We start from the raw sequence: 25,147 nt of genomic DNA, 5'->3' as shown, positions 1-25,147 counted from the left end.
ACAGCAAATTAAAGAAAAATAGCTAATGAGTATCTAGAAGTAGCAGGTGTGGTACAAGGTAACTGACTGACCAATATACAAATGCTTCAAAAAGCTGCTGTTAGAAAACAAGGGCCCTCTTAAGTATCTTCAGCAACTGGTATACAAAAGAATGCACACCTACACTGATTTTGCAGAAAATAATTATTAAACCCAAAATATTACACTCAGTAGCAAAAAATTACATGTAACAGCCCAAGTATGGCTAGTGAAAACTAGGTGACTTTCCAAAGGGGCTCTGGGATAACCCAACCCTGCAGTATTTCTGATCATCACTGATGTGTGAGAGATGTGACATTCAGGATTTACAACATCACATCTCGGTAAATCAGAACTTTCTCGATGTTGGGAAAGTACCACCTGCAAAATGCATCGTGTGCAACATGCAGCAGGACAACGAAGCCAAGACTAACCTCAGAAAACATCAAGTTTAGAAGGATTTGTATTTATTTCTGGTGAAGAAGTTCCCCATTTACCTGGAGGAGAGCACTCTGTTTTTCTGTGCCTGGAGCCTTTTCTATCCAGGAATCCAGTGGTTTCAGCGTGTTGGTGTTCTGGGTAACAACTGGGAACTTAGCTGCCAACGTTGGTCTGCTGGATACATGGAGCTGCTGTTCTTGTTGCACTATCTGGAGTTTTTTCAACAGTTCTTGAGGTGAAATCACCCCAGAATTGGCTGCTTGATTGCCGGAGAGAGGAAGCGGCTGTCTGGGAAGTTTGGATTGTTCTTTACCAAGGCTCTGAGCCTCTAAAGTCTGGCCTGGCAGGGACCCATTGAAATACACCAGAGGGGGCTGGCTCATGTTATTTCCTGGTGCTGCTGGTGCTCCCACAGGAGCAGGAGTCCTGCTGAACACAGAAGCTGTGGAGTTGCCAGCTCCCGTGGCACTGGGGTCCATTTTAGTGGCGGAGCCCGGCTGACTTTGCAGCTTCTGCAGCAAGCTCTGGGTGCCAGCGGCATCCTGCGCTCCGTGAGGAGCCACGCCGTGCTGTGCCACGGGCTGGAACAGCCCTGGCAAAGTCTCCCCCACGCAGGGGATGCTGCCATTCTCACACAGGCGGCTCTCAGGGAACTCTGCCAGGGGATGGAGCTCCGTGCCACGCACCATCAGCTTCTGGATGGCGGGGCACAGCTGCCTCTCTGCGCAGGGGGACAGCCGGCTGGGCTCCTCGTAGGACAGCGAGCGCACCACGCACTGCCTGCCCGCCAGCTTCTCCTGCTTGCTGACAGCTTCTGCCACATCTGCCTTGTCCTGCTTGCCAAACAGCGCTGTCAGAGACAGGTGCTGGGGTTCAGGATCCGTGCTCTGTGAGGGGACAAAGCCAAAGAGTAAATGTAGCTCCCTCCTGCAGAAGTTACGGTAAGTGGAGACAGTATTTAGGCAGCAGAACTCAATGAAAAGCTGAGAAAACTGCTATGCTCTTTTTTCTCCCCCCCGAGAGGATTTTTAATAGTTTTGTCACATAGGAAGGGCAAGAAGACTGTTGTCAAGCTGCTAATGTGGGAGAAAATCAGTGAATCTGAGATATAGCAGTGGCTTTGCTTTAAATAACATGAAAGAGCATCATCTTTTACAGTACAATATTAGTAAGAGACAGAAATCTGCCTGTGTATGAAGGAGAGCCACTTCTTGTGCATCTGCTGGTCACAGCTGAATTCAATTTTTAGGAGTATGCACTGTGATTTGGCTTGAAGATATACCAAGAGACTTTTCTTTATTTAAATTATTTCCCCTGAAAAAAAAACCCAACAAAACAAAACAAAACCCCACAAAAAGTGTGGTCCAGCAATTGACTAGATCAGCTTGCGACCAAAACAACACCTGAAATTTGGAAGATTTCAAAGTACTTCTTTGTTGCATCAGGATAATAAATCTGTAGTTTACTTGTTTCCACACTGGGTTGGGGAGCTTTTACAAACCAGGTTAGTTATGCTTTAAAATCATTCCTCACAGTGGTTCCATCTCAAATTCTCGCAGTGACCTTCCGGCTCAGCTCAATGTTGCTGTCACTCACTGCTGCAGCAGTCAGAAAGCAGCACAGATTTTACCTTGCTCTGCTGGGAGACTCGCTGATGCTGGCTCTCACTCGGCTTCACTGGAATGGGTTTGATGAGGTTGGGGTTGTTATAGATTGCAGAGGAACTGGTTATTTGTTTTGGCTCTGAGCAGGTCTTACACTGCAACAGAAAAAAGGCATTTCTTAGTATGTGTGACACTATCTTTTCCCCTGGTTCCCAACCACAGTAAAATACAGATATAACCAGGTATTCAATGCCCAAAAATACTGATTGCAGCTCTGATGATGAAGTATTATGCTATTAGAAGAACTGTAGCAACTGCAACCTAATTTTATAAAACCACAAGACAGATATAAAATAACACTTGATTCTAAGATTTGCCTTGTATGAGGCTTCCCTCTAATTTAAATCTCAGTTCTCTTTTTGGCCTTCTGCTTTTCCTGCACTTCAAAAACATAAAATACTTTTTAAAAGCACCTTAGAAAGCAAGCCACAGACATGCTGCTCCTGCATCCAACAGGCAGCTAGAAGTAGTTTAGATCCATGAAGGATTAATGTGCCCATAAAGATCATTTAAAATGCTTTTGTCAAAAAGTAGAATTAAAACTCAAACTATTTTACATAAATTTTTTGGGGGAAATTTGTAGGATGCATATACATGCACAGAAAAGTAATTAAAGATTTAATAAATTTATAGAATCAGTAGGATTTCTTATTAAATATGACTATTAAAAATATTTCTAAAAAAGATGGTCACAGATAACTAAAAGTGATCAGGGACAAAAAATGTCATGTGGAGAGACAAGGGCATGACTTAATTCAGGAAAAAAAAAAACAGATAAAATGCTCCATGAAAGAGAAATAGTAAATGGAAAAGAAAAACATGAATAAGATGCTATATATATATAAGAATTTAGTCAATGAAACTAAAAAAAGCACTGGGTATACATGGAATGCTACTGTCAGCAGAAAAGAGGACGTTATATTTGAAGTCAGTGACACTTTTTGATACAGTTGAAACCAAGAAACTGGGAAGATTTTTAAAAGAATTATTTAACATGAAGTTAATTCTATTAACTATTAATTCTTCTGTTACTTCTAACTCCACTCTCAAATATACAAAGCTGATCACTTAACCCATTTCTCACACCTACTGCAACAATAATGCTGGTTCCAGGGCTGCCCAGTACACCAGAACTGGAGTTCTTGTGGGGACTTAAGGGGCTCCAGTAAGTCCTCAATACTTTCAGTTGTTTGTTAGATTGGACAGATCCTACATTGAACAAAACTGAAATTCAGGAAGATTAAATAGCTTTTTTTTCCCTCCCAAACAGTTCTCTTTCTAATAATGCCTTTTCTTCAACATATCTTCTTCTCATTGCTCTTTTTCAGCTTAAGCTTTTGGGCAAAAAGCACATAAGCTTTTTCTTTTAACACCATGGATAACATCCTCTTGAATATTTCCCGGTGAATTCTGCAGAATTTAAGTAATACCCTTATTTCCTCAGGATATTTTAATAGGCTGAATTCTTCAGAAACCCTAAGTACCTTGATCCCACTGTCATACCCTGCACGATCACAGAACTAAGCATATAAAAATGAGGTGAGAAGCAGCAGTGTTTAACAGAGTTATCACTATATGAGCATATTTTAGACCAAATTCCTCAGCCAAATGAGCATCAGTACACACGAGAATGACATTGACCTGACTTGGTATCATTGCTGTGATTTGATAACAAGGCTAGTAGGTTGCTATCAAACACAGAAGCACATGGAAGAGAAAAGAAGCCTGTGATGATTTCAGAGGAATCTCTAACTACTGGAGCTCAGACTACAGAGCCATTTTGGCAAATGGGGAGCACTAGCATGGCATTTTAAGCAACTGTCAGGTAGAGAGGCAAAGAAGATATCAGAGGCTATTAACAAAGAGCACCATGAAAGAAATGCCAGCATGCTCCTTAGTGATAGAACCTGGGAGTAATTTGGCAATTACTACACCTTGCTTTGCAGGTCTGTCCTTTAGTCAGGTGTCCTAGCCAAAGCTCTGCTGTTCCAAAAGATCCCTAAGTAATCAAAAGGTTCTAAGATCAAGTCAAAGAAAGGCTCAGATACACTGGAACAAAACCAGACACATATGGTCAATGTAGGTCAAAAAGAGCAAGAAAATCACTGTGGGGGTTTTGGCAAGTTTGGTAGAGTCAGAGATATTTGAAGCAAACCTGGACAAGATGAGGCTGAAAATGCAAACTGCTGGGAGAAGAACTGTGCAGCACAGAGTTAAACCTAGAGCTGGTCCTGCAGTACAAGACAAGGCACAGTGGTTAAGGAGAAACCCATTTTGTCATGCTTTGTTCTGTACCCTTGCAGCTCTTCAACTGGTTTTCTCCCTGGCTGTCAGTGAGGCCAGCTTTTTCTTCCCAGAGATCAAAGGAAGTGTATAAAAAGTGCATTTAAAAAAAACCCCCAAAACTCAGTGGTCTTAAAGCTTCATTAATTCAAAAAGAAAGGGGAAGCTTTGTATTTTATTTCCCATGTAATGTAACCTCCAAATGTATAACGTAATTTGGGAACAAGATACACCTTTCAAAATTAGTTACACTTTTAAAAATTGAGCAAAATTCCTTAAAAGTTTTGAAAATTGATGCTCTTATTCTACAGCTTCCAACACTTTAAAACACTCTTCACTGCATAAATACAGAATTCAAAGAAGAGAACAACATGTTTCATAACTAATTTCAGCACATCAGATTGTAAGTAATAAAACACACACTGACAAGAAAGTAGATGTCATAAACCAGTCAAAAAGCACGACTGCTCTGAAACATATTGACATTAAATAGAAAAATGGTTGTCATTGCCTTTATTTATCACACTCTTTTGAAATTTATATTACTAGCCATACAAGAAATCACACACATCCTGTTCACAAGAGGTCAGGCATTCCTAGCACTCACGTCCCAGACAAGGAGGAAGTTTTCATGTTATTTTTTATGTCCTTCACAATCCCTTAAATGCAGAAAGATCAAAGATAAAATAAGGAGCAGATCTGCAGAAGATCCTAAAGGGAAAAGAGTCCTAAAAGCTATTATTTAAACAACAGAATTTCCTCTCCTTTGTCTTGATTTCTGTGTGCTAATGCAGAAATGGAAGGTAACATCTTTTAGATTTATCACCCTCTTTTCACAGATTCTGAAGACAGCCTAATACTTTTCCCCTTTTCCATCTGCAGTATTTTTAAGGTTATCTAATGAAAACCTCTTAAACACTTCAGAACATCTCAAATCATATTCTCTGATGCCAAGATTAGATACTGATTCAGTATTAAAATAAGGGAAAAACACCAGGTTTTGGAAGTGTTTGCCCACTACAATGCATTAAATCTCTACTACAGAAAACAAAGGCCCCAAGCTTCAACAGAAACTAAACCAAATAAAAAGAGCTCCATTTCACCCTAGCTCAAATAGTTTGCTATCATCTTTCTGAGGATTTTATTAGCAGCTGCATTTCAGAAGAAATAAACACAAGGGATTTAAGGAGAGAAAAAGTTAAGATGCATGTACATTTCCAAGCTCTTATGGAACACTTAGGAGCTCTATTATCGCATGACAGCACATAAGCAATACAGGAAACAGCAGCAGGAACCTGCAGGCTCTGTAACAATCTGCAGCATATATATGGATAGTTAAAATTATTAGATTTTTATTCCCCAAAGTAAAACGTTTTTGATTGCTCAATAATAGAGAACATTATTAGTCCATTAGTTACTTCTTTATTTAGAAGCCTCAGAAGACCAAGGCAGCACACGGGCTGAAATCATACTACATTTCAACCTTTCCATTTCTTTCCATTAATGCCTGAAAGGAGCTAACAACCACAATTAAAAGCAGTAACTTCACTGTCAAAAGCCTCCTGAACCAAGTCCTTTGTACAAACCACAGAAACTACCACCAGGTAAATACTTATCCCAGAAAGAGGGCACAGCTTGCAGGTGCTCCTCAATAGGCACAGGAGCTCTAAGGGTCAGAATGAGAGGCAATTTATACTTGCTCTTAGCCACTACCATTCAAAAAATAATCCACATTCTCACTCCAGAGCTTGTTATTGACAGCATTAGTTTATTTTGAATTTTTAGCAAATTCTGTCAAAACTTTTTTTTTTTTTTTTACCAGCCACTTCTACACAAAATGAGAGAGCAGGCTGTCCAAAATCACTTTGAGTAGAACTCTCAAAACCCCAAATCAAACATTTTTTGTTTCCTGATGTAAAGGGGGAGCAAGTCTCACCTTGGTATACTCATCTTTGGCCTTGGTAAGCATCCGTAAGATATCCACTTCTTTGTTATTAGCAGAATTCACAATCATGGGAGAAACCCCTGTTCCTGTGCCCTGCTGTGCTTTGAATTGTTCCTGCTGAGTTAGGCTGAAAGGTGGAGGAAAGATGAGAAAAAAAATGCAAATAAAATATAAAAACTTAACCACAATCACTGTACAATGCTTGATTGAAACTCAAATATTTGTCTTTCCCCATCTACATTAAAACGTGCAGTAAAAAAAATATCGTTATTAAAGGATCTCTATAAAATCATCATTTGACATGAGATTAATTTTCTCCAATCTTGAATACACTAGACCATAGAATAAAATTTCCATAACTGAGTCACAATTTCTATACCCAGAAGGAGCAGGGAATTTATAGTGTTATTCAGTTCTGCTGGTGGTGGAGGATGGCAAACACACACAAATCAGGAATTAAGTACTAGCAAATGACCAATTTCCTGCCCCAGCTGTTTTATTATTATTGTAGAATGCTGAGAATTAAAACACACAGCCAATTGGCTGAGCAACAGGGTATTTTTTATCTATATGAAATACTGCTATTATAAACCACTACACATGGTTTACATTTGCATGAATCCTCTGAAAACTAGGTTTTATTGTAGTAAATTACCAGTTTGAGAGCACCTAATCACCACCAACTGAAACTTGAGCTAGTTAACTAAAATGAGCTGTCAAAAACCTGGGTTTCCTAGGGTTCATTGTTTATTTCTGTAAATTCATCCCCATCAATTATTTCTTGGGTCACAGCTGACTCATTTTAGAGCTGTAGGATACAGCAAAACCAAGGAAGCCCACTGAACAAAACCCCACCGCTGTCACAGTCTGCATTTCACACTGTTTTGTCACTGCAAAATGAAAAGCAGCAGGTATTACTTCGAAGAAAAGATATATGGAGGGAAGATGAGCCCCTTCTCATCCAGTATTTTATCACAAATCCTGTCTGGTGTGTCTAACCCTATATACCACAGGCAGCTGGAATAGCCAGTTCCTACCCAGCCCATACATCTTCATCATTATAGATCTAAAAAATGTAGATTGCATATGTTGATACAATCTGTGTGTCTTCAGCTCCCTCCTTCTCCAAGCAAACATGAAACCCTGCAGGATATAATCCTAAAAAAAGGGTCCTTGCAAACAGAGCAGAAGAATGAGCCCTGTCCATCCTGGACATGAGAAGGAAAGAGATATTGAAAATAATTACCCCTAAGACATTCTTAGGTTAAAATACAGCTGAGAACACAGTTCTGTGTGAAATCTTCACCTCTGGCTGGACTGCAAAATTATAGTTTAACATGTATAATAAAACATTTTTATGTGCATGAAAGCAATGACTTTAAAGCTAATTGAAGTCTTGCTTTAAATGCTGAAAACATGATGTACAAACAGGACAAAAGCCACAGAAACTGTATTGGTACTGTATGCCCTCATGATATCCTGCACTTACCTTCATAGAAGGAAAAAAAAAATAAATATAACAATATTAAAAAATTAAATCTCCCCAAATTGAAAAATATATTAAACCCCCAAAGAATACAATTCTTCAGAATAGATCTCTGAGTCATCAGGAAATAAATCATATCAACTTGTACACTCTGATGTAGCTGGAGAGCTGCACTACAAACTAGGAAAAATTACTGCAATACAGTGACTTATTTATGATTTTATGAAATGCAGACTTGACACTTGCAACAAAGTTTGTAAGTTTAAAGGTATGATAATCCTAAAAACATAAAATGTACATTTATGTACAGAAATACATACATAAAAAAGCACAGAAGTCTTGTTTACCCATCACTTACTTTTTCATGAGCTCTGCAATTCTTTGGCATTCTTCTTTATCATAAAACCAAATCCCATATATGGACACTGCAAATGCACATCAAACATAAACTGTGAGCATCTTCTCAAACAGCACTTCTACCTGGTAGATATTTAAGTGTGACCTGTAAACCAATTTCAGAATTTATTTCCATCTTATGTTTTCCCCATCTGGAAACACAGAATGACACTCAGATCCTATAAAATCAAAAAAGATCAAAAGGCACTTCTCTAAGCATGTAAATTACAAGCTCTTAAATATTCAATTAAGGCAAGGGTGGTTGATCCTTTTCTTCAGAGCACTAAACCAGTGGGGTTTTTTTCTTTAAAATCTTTTTCTCTGTCCTTTATTTCAGCTGTCATATCCATTTGACTCCACTACCAGTGCACTGCAGGGAGCATTTCCTGCCTGTGGAAGCAGGAAAATCTGTTAAATTTTCAAACAATGTCCAGGTCTATCTTATGAGTATCAAAGTTGATGGAGTAGGGTGAACATCTCTCTGCCTCCCTGTAGATTTGCTGTAATTCTGCCCATTATTTTCAACAGGAGATCCTGGGTTTCCTCCTCCTCCTCCCCTCCCTACCCTGCAGCAGGCAAGAGCTGTCTCTTAACCTTACCAAGAATTGGCAGATCCTACATGTCTTTGAACAAGGATTTCATTTGAAATGGGTTGAGCACCTGTTCATAAACAACTGCAACACTGACCCTGATGATGTAATATTTCCTAATATTGAGAGAGTCCAAAAGCAAGAACTCCTTCAGTTCCACAGAGCCAAACCTATGGCATATGAAGTGTACCTTGGCTTTGTTAATGTTTGGAAAGAAAATGAATGTACAGCTGCTTGCAAGACACAAGTGTGATATTTTCTCCATTTCTCCCCCCCCCAAATTTAAAGCTGTGTGTTGCCTTCTATAGAACTAAAAATGGTCCAAACTGTTTAGTACACATTTAGCACATTGGCAAAAAGTCTAAAATATCCCACAAACCAGACATCCTGTAGACATACAAAAATTAACTTTTGAAATACATACTGTCCTTTTTATGATTACTGAGAAGTGTGATGATTTCTATCATTCACCTAAAAAATGCAACTAACATAACATGCACCAGTGGTTCTACAAATGTGAATTGTAAGAGCTGAACTGCACAAGTCATCTCAGGGTTTTTTAACAGGAATATTAAAATATGTATTTCAAATCCACATTAATATTCTAGCATATTCCAATGGCTGTTGTAATAATAAATAATAATAATGAACTGTGGACCTGCAGAAAAGTGTGTGAACAACTCATAAGGTTCCAGAACTCCAACCTGTTATGCAAAATTCCACATCCTTCTGATGAAACACATTAGAAAACTTGTCCAAATCACAAGTAACTCTATATTCTTCAATGCCACAGCACAGCAAGTAGACTGAGAATCCCAGACTAACTAAATTTGTTTTAATCAAGATTCTTATTTTTTAATAGAAGAATCTCCAATGGAGAAGAGCATTGATGAAATTTTGGGCATCTGCTCTACCTTCTCACATTTTTTTTAAGTCTACCACAGCTGGTGGCACCATCAATTATGCAGCACAGGTTGAACAGCTTCACCTTTGGCCAACAGAACAGACATGGCACAGACTATTTATGAATACCTAATAAATCTGAGAGCTGACAGTCCCTTGGAAATGCCAAACTGCTTCTGGCCATTAGATGCTGAAAGACTCAAACTGGCCTTGCTTCTGCTGTTGATTTACCTCAACTCAGTGACAAACACAAGTGATACCCAGAATAAATGACCATTTCAGATTTTACAGAACAACAATGAGTATTTTGAAATACAATTGCAGCCAAATACAAACCTATTTGGGTCTGTGCCACCAAACCAAACCACAGCACCACCCAACAATACATACAACACCAACATATCCCAGCTGAACTCCAGTTTTAAGTCAGGATACTGCAGATCCAGAGACCTTCAGCTGAGATGTCAGCTGAGCTTCAAAGCCACCCACATTGACTTTCTCTCCTTGGTTAAATGGTATTTTCAACCTAAATTTGGAAGCATAGCTGAAAGCAAGCTAAGACTAAAGCTCAACATCCTCTGAGCTCAGTTCACCCAGTTAGTGGTGAAATCTTTCACAAGTGGACAGTTCCACTCTTCTTCCTTCCACATTGCTCCCATCTGTCCAGAACAGATGAACACTGCAGAAATACACTGAGAAACAATCCCTGAGCTTGTGGTAGCACAGCATATCCCGAGCTCTTTTCTGCATGTGAGAATGAGGGACCAGTGAGAACACAGCAACTTGGGGAAATCTGAGCTACCTGGAGTAGCCACAGCATAAATTCACACCACAGTTGTATATTCTGTTGTAACCTGTATTTAGGTGAAAAGAAGTGTGAACAGTAGTAGTAAGATTTAGAGTTAATGGCCTCCATCTGGATTAATGATGAAGACAAAATGAGAAAAGAAATTCTCATGTGTGTGGGAACACCTAAAACCCCACAAGCAGAATGAGAACCTAAGCTGATAACAACTTGTACCTGTCAGGGAACCTGGCACACTCGCAGACACACAATCCAATTCCACTGCAAGCTTTCTAGCAGCATGAAAACACTGCCTGCTTTATCAGGATTAAACATAAACAGATTACTTTTATCTGCCTTCCCACTCCGTCAGACTGTTTGACAAAACAGAATTCCAGATCTAAGTATCATTTGCAGAGCGGTAATTTCACGTTCATGTTAAAAATGAATCATGAAACATCAGAGGCACAAAGCAAATTTTTCTACTGCCACACAGAAGAGGAAATATTAAGACAATTTTAGGCCCAGCTTCAACCATAAAGTTATGTAAGAAGAGGATATTGCAAAAAACAGAAAAAAATAAAGTCAAGTAATGAATTGATGACATTAAAAGAAAAAACAAGTGCCAAAATTACAGTGTTGTTAACATTACACAAAACTATGACATAATGCAGCTATGAAATTGAGAAGATCCAATTAACACTGAATAGGAAGCTAAATAAATTATTTAAATAATCTGACTGAAATTATTAATTATTAAGGGTATCAGTCTTTAAAATTTTTAGAATTTCTAAAAGTCAGGCTGCTCATAAATCCAAACTGAAAAATTTTACCCAAATCTGTGAAGCTCCTTTAATAGCTCAGTGATTGAATTTCAGGAAGGACACTATTTAAGTTTTAAATCACGACTTCAGAGCCAATTCGAAAGCTTCCGCCTTACAATTTTCATTTTTTGGCTATGGATTTCTCCTGTCCTCACAAACACTAGAACACTTGATACTATTTATAAATCAGAAGCTGACAGCTGCTATCTCCCAGAATTATAGATAACAATTTCTAACCTCTCAATATTTGAAACATTAATTTAGTTATTATGATAATACAGAATTTCTTATCGACTTCAATCATTCATGTTAAGTATTCTATTAAAAAGAAAGACATTTTCTAGGATTATTTTTTTTTCCCCTCTTCATTATTCCAGTGATTACATTTTTGTCTTCTGGACAGACATTTCCATTATCAAAGCTTTTGTTTCAGTGTACCTGCAACACGTGATTTTTAAGCTATTCCTCCACATAAAGTCTTTAAGCTTGGTAAAAATGGATACAGAAATAATGACTGACTAGAGATTCCCCCGTACCTAGGAACTGTTTTATACTTGCTGGTATTAAAAATAAATAAATTAAAAAACCACAATTCTTAAATTTTCCTATTTTATTCTTGACTTCATGCTTCTTAAGATATTTTGCTCTATGTGTAGTCTAGACTCTTGCTCCTGAATATGTAAATCCACACTTGGCTATATTAAAAAGAAGTTTCTGTATAAATGTCTTGCAAGGCAGGCAGACACCTTTACATTGCTATGTTTAGGAGTGCAATGAGGGAAAAATAGAATAAAAACCAAAAAACCTGCAGCACAGACAGCTGCACACTATCCTGGAAAGCTGAATTTCATCCCAGAGATGTTATGCAATGATACACAAGCTGTGAAATATCATCTGAAGAGGCTGCACTGCCTGGGTGTGCTCCATTTCCCAGTGGCTGAGTGGAGATGCTAGACCTGGCTGCAAGCTTGGAGTGCGTGGCCTGCAGAAACACCAATCCTCCTGATCCAAGCCTGTAAGAAGTGGTTTAGGACATAGGATTAATAATAAATACACTGGAAAAACTTGGCTTGAGTAATTAAAGCCAGACACTCAGTATTTAATTGGTCTCTAATTGTGACTACTCTGCCCTAGGATCTCAATTTGTGAAATGGGAAGAACAATATTTCTGAACTGAGCAAGGTAAAACAGTTCATGAGTTATCAGCTATTACAGTGATGATTATTGGAGAAAAAACCAAGAAAACCCAATAATTCTGTCTCTAGTGCAGAACTCCAGTGGCACAGAACTAAGCAAGTGACCCATGCATGAGTAATGAGGAAAAAAGAATCCTGAGTAGCCTCTCTGTGTGACCACTCCACTTGTTTGATAACTGAAACAAAGTCCTATTGCAAAAGAGCAAAACCACACAATATAAAATTCCATAAACAGAGACATTGCACAACCAACCCTAATTTTGGTATTTCCTAATTTAGGAGTAAAGGTTTTTTTGGCTCTAAACAGGCTTTAGATTCTTTCAAATACAAAAGTTTACTCTTTAGATGCTTAAACCCAAAACACCAGAAAAAAATTTCAATTATATCCATATTGATAGAAATAAGTATTTCCTCATCAACAGGACTGGAATTTTTATCTTGCTTCTCAACATTGTGCAAAGCTGCAAAATACAAAATATGTATTAAATAAATGTATTTGTTTCTAAAGAATGGAAATTCCTCTCTGGCTATATCCTGGTATTTCTGGAAGTTTTTAAAGATGAGTCAAAATTTCAATGATTTCTCAGGCATAAAAATGTCAAATTGAAGCAAGATAAGAGATTTTCGAACAACAAAAATGTGTAGTTTGATATGAGCTTAACCTAAATTCCTAAAAGGCTCTGAAAGGGCCCTACCTGTTAAATTATCAGACACTTGTTCTTTCCTTTAAAGGTTGATAAAGCTCCTGATCCACTTATTTGGAGAACTGTTAATAAAGACATGGAAAAGGAAAACTCGCTATTTCCATTATAACAAAAATTTAAAATACAACCAAATCAGTTGTTAAAGAAGAAAGAATCCCATTCAGAAATGTCAATGCAAAGCAATGATTACACATGGCCATTTTTCAGTTTAACCAGTGAAATTCAAATGAGGAGGGAACTGATGAAACAATTTTATTAAAAAAAACCACCAAAAAACTAAACAAAATATGCAACAACAAAGCCCCCAATGAAATGAAAAAGCCCCTCCAGACCCCTTCCCCCAAAAAATGGTTTGAAAATGGGCAATGATTGGCAACATTACTGAAGTCAAGAATAAATTCCTCACCACCATCTGTTAAATTGTGCTTGGAACTATGCCTTAAAATTCAAGACAAAAAATTTTTGTTAATAGAATGGACCCTGAAATATTCCTACCATCATCTATCAGTCGTGAAAGTTGGGGGACAAATGTGCAGACTTCCAGACAGAGCCAGCAAATATTTCTGGTTTCATGAGGCAAAAAAAAAAGAGACAGCACAGACATGGTGGATGGTTTCATAAATTATGTCTGTGGCTCTACTGTGAGAGACTGACTTCAGGCAGATTTTTAATCCAAATTTATCAGGATTTTTTGTGAAGAAAAATCAACTGTGTAGCAGTCAAACAAAATAGGGTCACTGGAAAAATGGCCTCAAAGCTGAAGTTCTGCAGGAAAATGTAAAAGCCCATTGATCCACTTATTTCCATAAAGCTCAGCAGATGTAAGAGTCCATCAGCAGGTTCTTTACTTTTTTTGGAAAAGAGCCCAAATGCAAACTGTATTTGCAAGATTTCCCTTAAATATGCCTTCTGTTGATGCTACAAGAAATTTTTAGTCATGACACAGGAATAGCATCTATGTTATGATCCATCTGGCTTAGAGGATTTATTTTTTTCCCCCACACCACTGGTTTTCCAGTCACACCTCCCTGCCATTGCATCATCAGTTCCAAATAATTTTTAAATCATGATGGTGCGTGACACTGAAATTAAGGCAGGAAGGCTGTAGATGCCAGGCTATCAATTTCTTAAATAACAAGTTGTTCTTAAGGAATATTTTTTTCTTATAAATAGGCTCTCCTAAATAACAAACAGTTCCCGTTACTATTTCACAATAGACTTCCAAAATGTCAGACGAGAGCTCCATAAGCTAAAAACTGCATCCAAATATCCTCAGTCAACACAAGCAGAGTTCCTGTGAAATAAAAACCCATCAGAGAAAGGTTTACTGGAAAACAAATGCAACTCCTCAACACCTGAAATGATTATTTTTCTTTAGCTTACCTGTGCTCTATATTCTTTGCTAACTTTGTAAATCAAACAATAAAACATGTCAATAAAACCAAAATAAAGCCAGGCCCTGATCTATAGAAATCACTCCAGCAGAACACAACAATGCCTTACACAAATCCATTCTTTCCATCAGCAGAAAGGCTTGGACTAACAGAAGACTGTCACAAGTGGAAGAGGTTAAACTAGAAATCTTTTCTTGACTCTGTGCACTTCACTTCTCCCAAGTAACAGAAAGCAAAGAGAACTCTGCTCAATCAAGATGAGGACAACACAGCTTTTCCAACCTGGAGACAACAAAAAAATTGCTTTTTTTTTTGGGGAGGGCTACCTTCAGTGTCTCAATTTCCAGCCTTTTTCTTTCCACTATGTTAAGAAAAGCAGCGGCTTCTGTGTGTTTCTTGTGGAATATCTGGGCTTCCTGTCCCGTGGGGAAAAGCTGCTCTGCTGTCTGTGGCACACACAGCTGGGAGAGGACTCACCAGGATCCTCATCACAGCAAGGTTTTCATTTATAATTTAGTCCAACCTAAGAATATGTTCCCAATTATTTTTAAAGTGCATCTCTGAGGTACCTGCCGAAGGTACACCTCTAATTCCACAGCTATGGTTAAGTTCAAGGTCAAATTGTTTTCCAAGCTCTGACAATGCCATTTTCCAGTATATTAGAAGAGAGAGGGGAAAAAAGAGAAGACTATTTTAACCTCAAATAGGTGTTCAATAGCATGTCATTTTTTTCCTGAAAGCTGATTTTTTACTATAATCAGTATGATGAGCTGTCACTCCAAATGGTTTAACTCCCACAAAATAATGAACAACTTCAGAAAGGGCTTCATGAGGAAAATAAGCAACCTTAACTCTAGATGATGTTACTAATTCTGACTGTTGTGATCTCATCTCTTATTTCTCCACTGCATACCTTCAGATCCTAAGTAATGGAAATACATTTGCAGATCTGGACTAAGTTCTTAGCCTGCAACAATAAAAGTCTGAGTTACTTGTATATCCTTGTTCTTGTAACAAGAAACACTTTAAAGTAAGAAATACTTTAAATCAAGAGAAGTTAACCCCCCCTATTTTTGTATTTTTCCATTTGTATACTCTATACACAACATCATTTTGGAGAGACAATTGTTTCATTTTTCCTACACTGAGCTCTAAAAGGTTAGAGAAAGAACTGAAAAAAATCCACATAGAAATAGGCAGAACTCAACTACTCCTCCTGAAATCTCAGTTATTTGATATTTCCAGCATTTCTTGGCTATTCCCTTTTATTGCTTTGCCTGTTAGCAGGTTACACTCCACACGTGAGAGTGTTCTCTACTCCTCTGCAGCCATTCCTTCTCTTGCAGTCAGCTGTTACACTGCCTTCAGAAACATCTGCCTGTCTGTAGAGCTGCAGAAACAAACTTTGCAGTACAGTTTTCAGCGATCTAATACGATTTCACAGGCACAAAAAGGGCTTTCACTGTTCTCACAGAATGACAGGCAAACTGCAATAGGTTTACTCCACTTGTGGGTAGGTTCACACTGTGCTCACAAGCTAAATTTCACCCTGAGCCCTTTATCATTCAAATATGGTCACTGCATTTTCACATGCTTGAAAGCTGAAGGACCATTGAAGTATTAATATTAATAGTTAATATTAATATGTTTCACCTGCATTTTTCTTGTGAAATTGCAATTTAGTAATTTCATGAAGATACAAATACCTTTGAAGTACCTTGTTGCTTTTTTCCTTTGATTACTGGAATTCTGTTTTAACATATTTGTATATACTTTAAAATTTTATTTTCAGATTATTCAGAATTGTTCAGATTATTCAGAAGTTTACTGACTCTTCTATAGCCTTGCACACAAAACATTCTGTGTACAAGAATACAGAACATTCTGTGTACATGTACAGAGAGAGGAACAATGCACCCCTGAGATCAAGTTTGTCCCCAAGAAAATGTAATTAAAGTAGTATACAGTTTCTTATTTAACCTGTAATTCAACAGAAAAAAAACAACCCCTCACATTTATCAAATTCATTTTATATTAGCAGCTAGATATTTCACAATAGCAGAACTGGGAGGTACCCTGCAACTCTGAATCCCTGATCATAAACTAGAGATACAATCATATTTAAATTAAAAATCTGGGATTTTTGCATTGGACCATTTTCACTGCAGCAACTGTAGTGTTTCCACACAAACTAAAAATGAATATTCTGTTTTGCTTCAGAAGTCAGCAGTGTTTTACTAGCTAATGCATAATCCTTTAGGAATAAAACTTAACAATAATCATCTGCTTCCTCAGTCTCTCCTCTTCAGTTCATTTTAAGTCTCAGTGCAAATCTGAACATCTACTTTGCTTTCTGTTAAAGGGTGTTAGAGACAGAAATATTCACATGAGAGAAACCAGAATAAAGACAACAGGTAACAATAAACAGAAGGCAGCAAAGCCCTGCAGGAAGACATATTATACTCACAAATAAAATCCCCAGTGTTATTTCTCTTCTTTTTGTGATTTTTATGAATTTCATGAACTTGTTAATTGAAAGATGCTACACATGCCTGTATAGAGAATTTAACACTGTATGTTGTTTAGGAAACTATATTGAAATTTTTTAGAAAGGCAGTTTGTTTGGCAGAGACCAAAGAATTGGTACAGCTCAAAGAGAAATCCATATCCTGTCTAAGACAATGGCCAGCAGCAGATGATTCACAGAAAGAAACTTCTTTGTCCCTTTATTGCTGACTTCTGACCTGAAGTTTGTGTCTTATATTACTTACTCTTTTTTTTTCCCCCTGGCTACAGAATCTCTGGTTGGTTTTATGCATGTAAATAATATTATTATTCAAACAAGCTCCAAAAGTCCTAGGCATATGTACATGAAAAATAATGAAGCCAGCAGGAAAAACCCACCGGGGTATTTTCTGAGATTGATTTTAAGCAATGCATTATACGATAGGAAGAGTTTGTGTTTTATGAAAGGAGGCTCTGTTGCAAACCCCACAAGTGGGCTGCAGCCACAAGCACGAAGGCAGAGCAGGCAGCAGGCATTAAGCCCAGTGCTGTTACTGGTTTGGAGGCCAGCTAAGACAAAAAAGCAGCGCTGCCTTTGCAGCCCGAGTGGAATTCCACTGGAGCACTCGCACCGTGTTTCTGTATGTAACACATTCCTTGTCCTTTAAAGGGTATGCTATCTTACACTTGGGAAGGCTTTCTTTCCTCTTCCCTCCTGTAATTGAAAAGTATTCTTTATTGCCGATTTAAGGCTTGTTTTGACAAAGGGAGCACTGATGAGGCACTCAAGAGCTTGTGTTAAATCAAAGTTAGACAGAAGTGAGCAGCTTGTATATGTGCTGTGGGATACACTTGCTCACATATTTATCTGCCATGTTTTGAGAGAAGGTTACAAATATTTTTATATATATACACACACATATAAAAGAGTGTGAGTAAGCAAGCTCACATTCCAAGAGAAGCTTTCTGGCTATGTCAGGAGCGTAGTCCACCCTCTGCTAAGCGAGCCTATTTTTTTGGAGCACAAGAGGATATTATCAGAGGAGCCCGTGTGGATGTACAGAAAGCAGAGATCGTCATGGCTCGCTGAGGTGATGAGCTGACGGGTGGATGGCGCCCATTATCTTCACTCCTCAATCCAAGTTTTCCTGAAAAACGGACAGGGGGAGGAGAAGGCTCCAACTGAGCTAAGGCACAGAGGACAAGCAAAGGATTAGGAGCGAACAGCAAGAAAAGGAAGGAGGACGAAAAAGATACTGAGAACGTTTCAAAGAGCTAGAAAATAGTTCCTAGATTAGAAGATCCAGTTGTCAGCGATTGAAAACAACATTCAGGTTTTAACCTCTGTACAAGGCTATTACATAACCCCGAAGCAAGGAAATTAACCAAAAGGAATGTGCCTTTACTAGCTATAGAAAATACATTTAGCTCCAGCTGCTTCGAGGCTCCTTGGAATTTTACAATGTTTCAAGCCTTGGTTCGGCAGGCTTATCACCCCCTGCCCAGCCACCAGCCAGGGGAACCTGACGCCAAGTACAAGGGGAAGCTGGTGCACGAAACTCAGCTGAACTGCTTCTACATCAAACCTGGAGGTAAGACAGCATCACCCACTCGTGTGCACAGAAACTGTACCGGCAGCGCTGCCTTCCTGTTTAAATAGAGCAATCTGTGTCATGTAGGAGCCTACCCTAATAGTTCACAGCAGGATTTGGTGATAATGTACTGGGAAGCCCTGAATGTGTGATCACACCACTGCAGGATTGAGATAATTCTGGTAATTCTCAAATCTGGGGAGTAAAGTAGATGGATGGCTTCTCTTGGTTATATATTGTATTTTGAGCATCTAATGAACGTTGCTTTCCTGCTTTCACTGTGACATGATTTAAAAAAAGGAATGCAAGTATAAGGGAAAAGAAAGAAACTGTTTTTTTGTTGTAGACAAAGAGGTTAAGAAGTTTAAAACACACGAAAGCTGAAAATACTAAACACAAGTGTGCGTATGTGAAGGGATTAAGCTGCAAAGGCGGTTACACAAGGGATTTGGGAAAAGCTCTGGAATATCCTCATTTGCAGGAGGAATATGTACTCATGTACATTTTTCCCCTGCTCCTGAAACACCTACCATTTTATGCTGTACAAGGAGGGATGTGTGGAGCAGAGGGCACACAGGTAGTCACGTGAAAAGAAATCATTATCTGCTGCAAGCCCCACTCTTGAGCATTACTGCATCATATGCCTATCTTATCTTGAAAAGACGTCAGGAATGCCCAGCACTGGCACTACACTCTCCACAGTAAACCTCCAGACAAGCTAATTTGTTGCTTATATGCTGACATCCATAAATGGGAAACAAAGACTGTGCCTAGCAGATAACTCTCCTGCTATCCCATAGAAAAACTCATCTCCAAAGGTGGGATGTTTGATGCATGGCTCTCTGTTCCATACCCTTTTCCTACTGATTTGTTTGCCCAAGCTGAGATATGGCTGCACCACTCACAAAATAATTATCTGCCAAACAAAAACCACTCGGCTTTTTTTGTCTTAGCTCCTCAGCCTGTTTCTTCTCACATGGCATACTCTGACTTCCAGATTGGGCTGAAACTGAAAACCTACCTTAGGATTACTGCACTTCTTTTCCTTGCTTTTTTTTCTTTAAGCACCTTCAACACACAACAGAAAAACATCATCAGAGCAAAAAGATGGCTGCAGTCATCACAGTTACAGCTGCAAAAATCCACTTGACAAATGAAAACTATTCTAAACTGTTTGCTTTGCTCAGCCAAAGGCTTCCACGATTGGCACCAAACCCTCAGGGTAGGAAGGGTGAGGAAGAAACAACTAAAATGTCCTTTTTAGAAAGTCTGAATAGAAATATCTGTGCTGAGTCGGGCGGCGTGACAAGGGACGCGGTGTGGCGCATCAAAAATTAAAACTTAAGGCCTTCAGGAGTGGTGTCTACAAATTCCACTGAAACATGTAAATTGTATTTAGTTTAGAAGAAAATATGAATAATAAAGCAGCTCTGGAAAAACTAAATTTAGAAATACTTATTAGTACAAACAATTTTGTTTTAAAAACAACCAACAAAAAGGAATTTTGCAGTTCCTTCTTTTTTTTATATATGAACTATAAGAACCTAAATCATAGAACATTTACTCTCTACAATACATAGGAAAAAAACAAAATTTAGAAATACTTATTAGTACAAACAATTTTGTTTTAAAAAGAACCAACAAAAAGGAATTTTGCAGTTCCTTCTTTTTTTTATATATGAACTATAAGAACCTAAATCATAGAACATTTACTCTCTACAATACACAGAAAAAAAACCAAACCAAATACCCTAAAGGTGAATTAACTCATAGCTGATACTCCTAGAGTCACAATAATAATTTAGTTTGCTTGGGGCCTCTGCAGTTCACTTAGCCCAGCCTTCAGCTCAGAACAGTGGCAGCTCCAGCATGAGACACAACTGGGGAAAGAAGAAATCACAATCGACTACAAGTTTCCATTAAAAAAAAAACCAAGCTATATTCCATGGCACTTTTTCAGTTAATTTATTTTAAATTCATTTTCCTGCTCCCTTCCCTAAGTTAAAAATCCACTCCTCCTCCCACGGGTTTAAGCAGAGTTTAGTTACAGGTTTCAAACCCTGTAGTTTGTGCACTCTAGAACAGGCAAGCTAAATAACCTGACTGCAAAACCATAATTCCTGATGTTCAAACCCACTTTCCTTGAGCCAGCACTGCTGCATGTCCATCTATCCCTGACTGCACTATTAACTTATGCCATCAAGCTACAATAATATTTTTATATCTCAGCAGGCAGGCATTAAAGATTTTCAGGTAGCCTTAAAAATTAAAATGAGGCGGAAAGCATGAAAATCTAATATATAAATGCACATATTTTATGGTTTTAGTGATAAAAATGTAAATTGGTATCTGTACTATTTTCAAGTGGCAGTTTATTATTTTCCTTGACATTCTGAAGTAATTTTTACCATTTTCTAAGCACATTAAAATCACTGGTTAGTTGAAGTATAGACCACAAAGGCAGGAATTATATGGGAAATGTAGTAGAAAATTAGTAATGCCTTTATCTGTGCTTTTATAAACTGGCTTATGAACAGGTAATTTCCAAGTGTAGGTACAAGGAAGTCAAGAAACAGAGTGCTAGAGGCCAGCTGGCATGAAAAAACATATCACTATGAATCCTATAAATAGAGGCAGTAAGAAACTTACTTGCTTCTCTCAAGAAAATTCACAGATGATAAACTATAAAACAGTTAAGCTGCATTGAAACTTAAACAGGTTTCCACAAAAATGCATGCAACATTTCAAAGCTCATGCTGCATCCTTCATTTTCTAGGTTTAGAATGAACTCTTATGAAAACATTAATTATTTTCAGCGTGTATGTTTCCTTTGGAAATTTTAAAAAGGAAAATAATGCCCATGCTCCAGAGTGTTAGCATTCCAACACTCTCAGCAAAACTCAGGTTTCACTTTAAGGTCAGGAGCATCCAGGGAAGATAACCATGACCCCTGCTGTTGTTCTATCTTGCTGGATACACAATGAATTTTTAAAATGCTGATCAAAGGAGAGAAATTGGAATGGAAGAGAGGAGAGATTTGTTTGTAACTCTCAGACAAAAATGTCTCCAAGGACAGAACCTCAGGTAAACCACAATCATTTATATTCTGAGCAAATGGCACTAGTTAGTCCAGGCAGACTTATTTTTAAAAATAGCTTTACCAAAAACTGTTTAGCAAAAATCCAGGCTGAGAAGAATACATCCCTAAAAAGGGCAAGGCCCTTCTACCAAAATTATTCAGCATTTCTACAGTTTGAGTTTGCACTTTTGTTTTAAATTGACAAACACTTTTCAAAGAGTTTTAAACAAAATAAATATTTTCTTAAACAAAACATGCAGGTTGTAGCAGGCCAGAATAATAGTTCTGCAAACAAATTAAAGATTAAAAAAAACTGGTTTTAAGTTATTCAGTTGTGACAAAACCACCACATTTTGCCTAATGATGCAGCAACAGAAAGCCATGTAATATTTCTGAATCAGCAGACCACTGATTTGGAGACATTTAGAGAAAAAATAATACAAACTGGATTAAGTTAAACACATTTACAGGTACTTGTTTCAAAATTCTGCAAGATGAATGAGCATATGGGGAATAATCAATTGAATACACATTCCTATTTTCTGCATTCTTCCTCTTGGGGTTTTGATATTGGACCTGATACTGTATGTTAGCAGGAAGGAGGCTGATAAATAAAGTTCTGCTTTCTAAACTGGTATTTTTACCCAAAATATTGAACAGAAACTATTACATCATAAAGACAAAGGCTGGAATATCTATTTTGCCTGTCCCAATTGAGCAAGCAGTAGTTTATTGGTCAATAAGGCCAAGTTTGAATATATACACGAGGAAATTTAACCACCAAATGCTGGTTTCATTCTCAAATGAAAAAAAAAAAAAAAATCAGCAGAAAGAAGAGGTTTAAAATATTGTATTACACAATAATGTAGTGTAGACTATGAACACATTTCAAGGGGAAAAAGACACTATGGTAGTCAAAAGAAGATTGTTTTTCAATTATATATCCTTTTTTACATATCACACTGATTTTCTTCTTGTTGCCTCCTACCTTTTCCCTTCAGAAGTAAAGTATTTCAGTCTGCAAGCTAAGATGTTTCTTACAAGAGAAATGCTACTTGCAAGGTCACTGCAGAGGTGGGACACTTATAATGCATTTGTATTTTTATCAGGATGTATTTCCTTAGAAGGGTGAACTAAAATGAGCCACAATCAGTCTCAAAAGATGAGCTGTTCCATTTGAGAGGGCTCCTGGCTGCTGTAGCACAATCTAAGAATGAAAAATAATAGTTTGAGGAAAATGTACAGTTACCTTTTCCTAAAAATTTTACAATCACTTGCCCCCAAGCATATATTTGGAAAAATTTTCATACATAATGATGAACTACAGGGGAAGAGAAAAAACAACCCCACAAACCACAGATAAAACCCACAGAATTTCTTTAGACAGCTGGCTAACTTCCCCCTCCCTCCTATCGCATTTACCAGATGTGTCTGCAGGGTAGGAACCTGGGAAAATAATACAAAATGTTCAGGGTTCTGATAGACACATGGCAGCAGGTTAAAGTGAAAAACTGAAACAAGTATGAGGTTATGTACAGACCACGTGTGCATGGACAGCTTTGGCAAAACCAGGCATGTCTGCTCTGCTTTTGTACCACTTGCTGAACCTCTGCAAAAACCCAAATTCAGCAGACACCTTTCACTAGAAGGCTTTATTCCATTTCACCCTTAGGAGTTGACAGGAACAAAGCCCTTGCTACAGTGTGGCACAGAAGTGACAAGTAACTTCTGTGTCCAAATAGAAGAAACTGTCAGGGAGAGAATTCTGCTTGAGGTGTCACACAATTTCCTTCTCCACTCAATATAGCAGAAAAGCACCCAATTAACCTGTATCAGATCATTGTCACAATTAGCATACTATTTTAAGGTAGGATCATGTGTTCTTGGCAGCTGAAATGCTCAAGGTGAAGCCCAGCTCTGAGATAAGCAATTTAATATTCCCCAAATTCCCTGTTTCCTATAAGCATCAAAAGCAGTATTCAGTGATGAAAAGGTAAATGAGTGAAATTAAGAAATTATTCCCTGACCCAGCACACAAACATAAACACCTGGTACAGTAGAGAGTGGGGAATAGCTGTAATTATTACATAGTTCCTAAAGGGAGAAAATTAAGGTAATTTAATCAATAATTTACTGCTATGTGTTTCTTGTGAACTATCTCATATCAATCAGCATCAAGGCTTAAGCAGCAGGCTCTGAACATTTGTTTTCCCAACAACTATCACCAAAAACTAAAGAAAAGAAGTAATAATTATGTAGTTGAGACTAGTCAAATACATAATTCATGGAATTTTAAAAAATCTTTAAAATTGTTAGATCATCTAAACAAAACCAGAACTACTGTCTTGCTCTCAGAAAGCAAGCATCTAAAACTGCAGTGCAAACTATAGCAGTTTAAAGGTCACTTTGGAAATTACCTGTTTGATCCATAAACCTTCTGTTCCTCTGTGGACAAATTTCTGCTGCCATTAAAAACTGTGATTTGATTTTCCCTCCTGGCTTTGAAATGAATAATCCCAGCTCTACCCTAACAGATTTCCCAAACAAAACTTTGCTGTGAAACAGTGGATCAGTGCAAACATTAACTGGCATGGATCCCAAATCCAGCCCGAAAAGTCCTGGGATTAGACTGTGTCTCCAACATGGAGTTTAGACAGTATTTCAACTTAAGATGACCAGGATCATACGAAACAATGAAAAAAATATGGAAAAAAATAAAGTAAAAGGATGAAATATACCTTTTTTTAATTTTTTAAATTTTTTAAAGCATTTCTAAAATTTACATTTATTGTGTGTAATTTTGGAAAACTTTTTTCTGTTGTGATCATATATTGGGTACAAAAGGACAGCCATTACATGACAAAATGTTGGGATTGTCCAGTACACAAGTACCACCTTTATTTTAGACTGTGTGATACAACCAGCCACAGATACTCAGCTGAACAAAATGAATTTTGAATATTAGAAGTAACAAAACAATGGGCAGGGCCAGCAATTAGAAACACAGAGGAAATTGTTCGTTCTAACAAGAAGACACGTATGAAAAACAGCCTAAGAAGTCACCAAGTCAAACAACACCTTAGAAAAAGATAATTTGTTTCCAGATAGTGTTAGGTATTACTGCCAAACTGTCCACTGTTCTGCCAAGGAAACAGAGCTATTACTGAGTACTCCCTGTTAGTATGTGAAAGCAGGAGATAAAAATAATATTACAACATAAGGGCCTAAACGCCCCAGTTTTGTATGAGAACTTCATTTAACAAGGAATAAGCCTCAAGCCTTAGTTTTGCAAAAAAGCTCCAAAGGCAAATTGTACAGTAAATCACAAGAGCAAGAAAATATT

At 37.8% G+C, this 25,147-nt stretch overlaps 2 protein-coding genes across 12 annotated transcripts in view; one reads left to right on the top strand and one right to left on the bottom strand.

Annotated features, from left to right (window-relative positions):
- The window catches only part of DCP1B (decapping mRNA 1B), a 43,191-nt gene that overhangs the window by 7,276 nt on the left and 10,768 nt on the right, over nt 1–25,147 (bottom strand). For all 9 annotated transcript variants that reach the window (XM_086886093.1, XM_086886094.1, XM_086886095.1 and 6 more), the window contains exons 4-7: nt 8,196–8,262; nt 6,343–6,478; nt 2,090–2,218; nt 516–1,346 (exon numbers count right to left, since the gene is read on the bottom strand). In XM_086886093.1, the coding sequence (XP_086742219.1) occupies nt 516–1,346; nt 2,090–2,218; nt 6,343–6,478; nt 8,196–8,262 (1,163 nt within the window). The remainder of the gene's footprint in view (nt 1–515; nt 1,347–2,089; nt 2,219–6,342; nt 6,479–8,195; nt 8,263–25,147) is intronic.
- CACNA1C (calcium voltage-gated channel subunit alpha1 C) overlaps nt 18,508–25,147 on the top strand; it is a 461,478-nt gene continuing 454,838 nt past the window's right edge. For all 3 annotated transcript variants that reach the window (XM_086886089.1, XM_086886086.1, XM_086886088.1), the window contains exon 1: nt 18,508–18,725. In XM_086886089.1, coding sequence (XP_086742215.1) covers nt 18,596–18,725 — 130 coding nt within the window. In that variant the 5' untranslated portion in view covers nt 18,508–18,595. The remainder of the gene's footprint in view (nt 18,726–25,147) is intronic.

This window comes from Cyanistes caeruleus, chromosome 4, assembly GCF_971803275.1.
Source record: "Cyanistes caeruleus chromosome 4, bCyaCae1.hap1.1, whole genome shotgun sequence".
Lineage (NCBI taxonomy): Eukaryota > Metazoa > Chordata > Aves > Passeriformes > Paridae > Cyanistes > Cyanistes caeruleus.
Note: the sequence above shows the minus strand (reverse complement) of the source record. Positions and strands in the feature narration are given on the sequence as shown.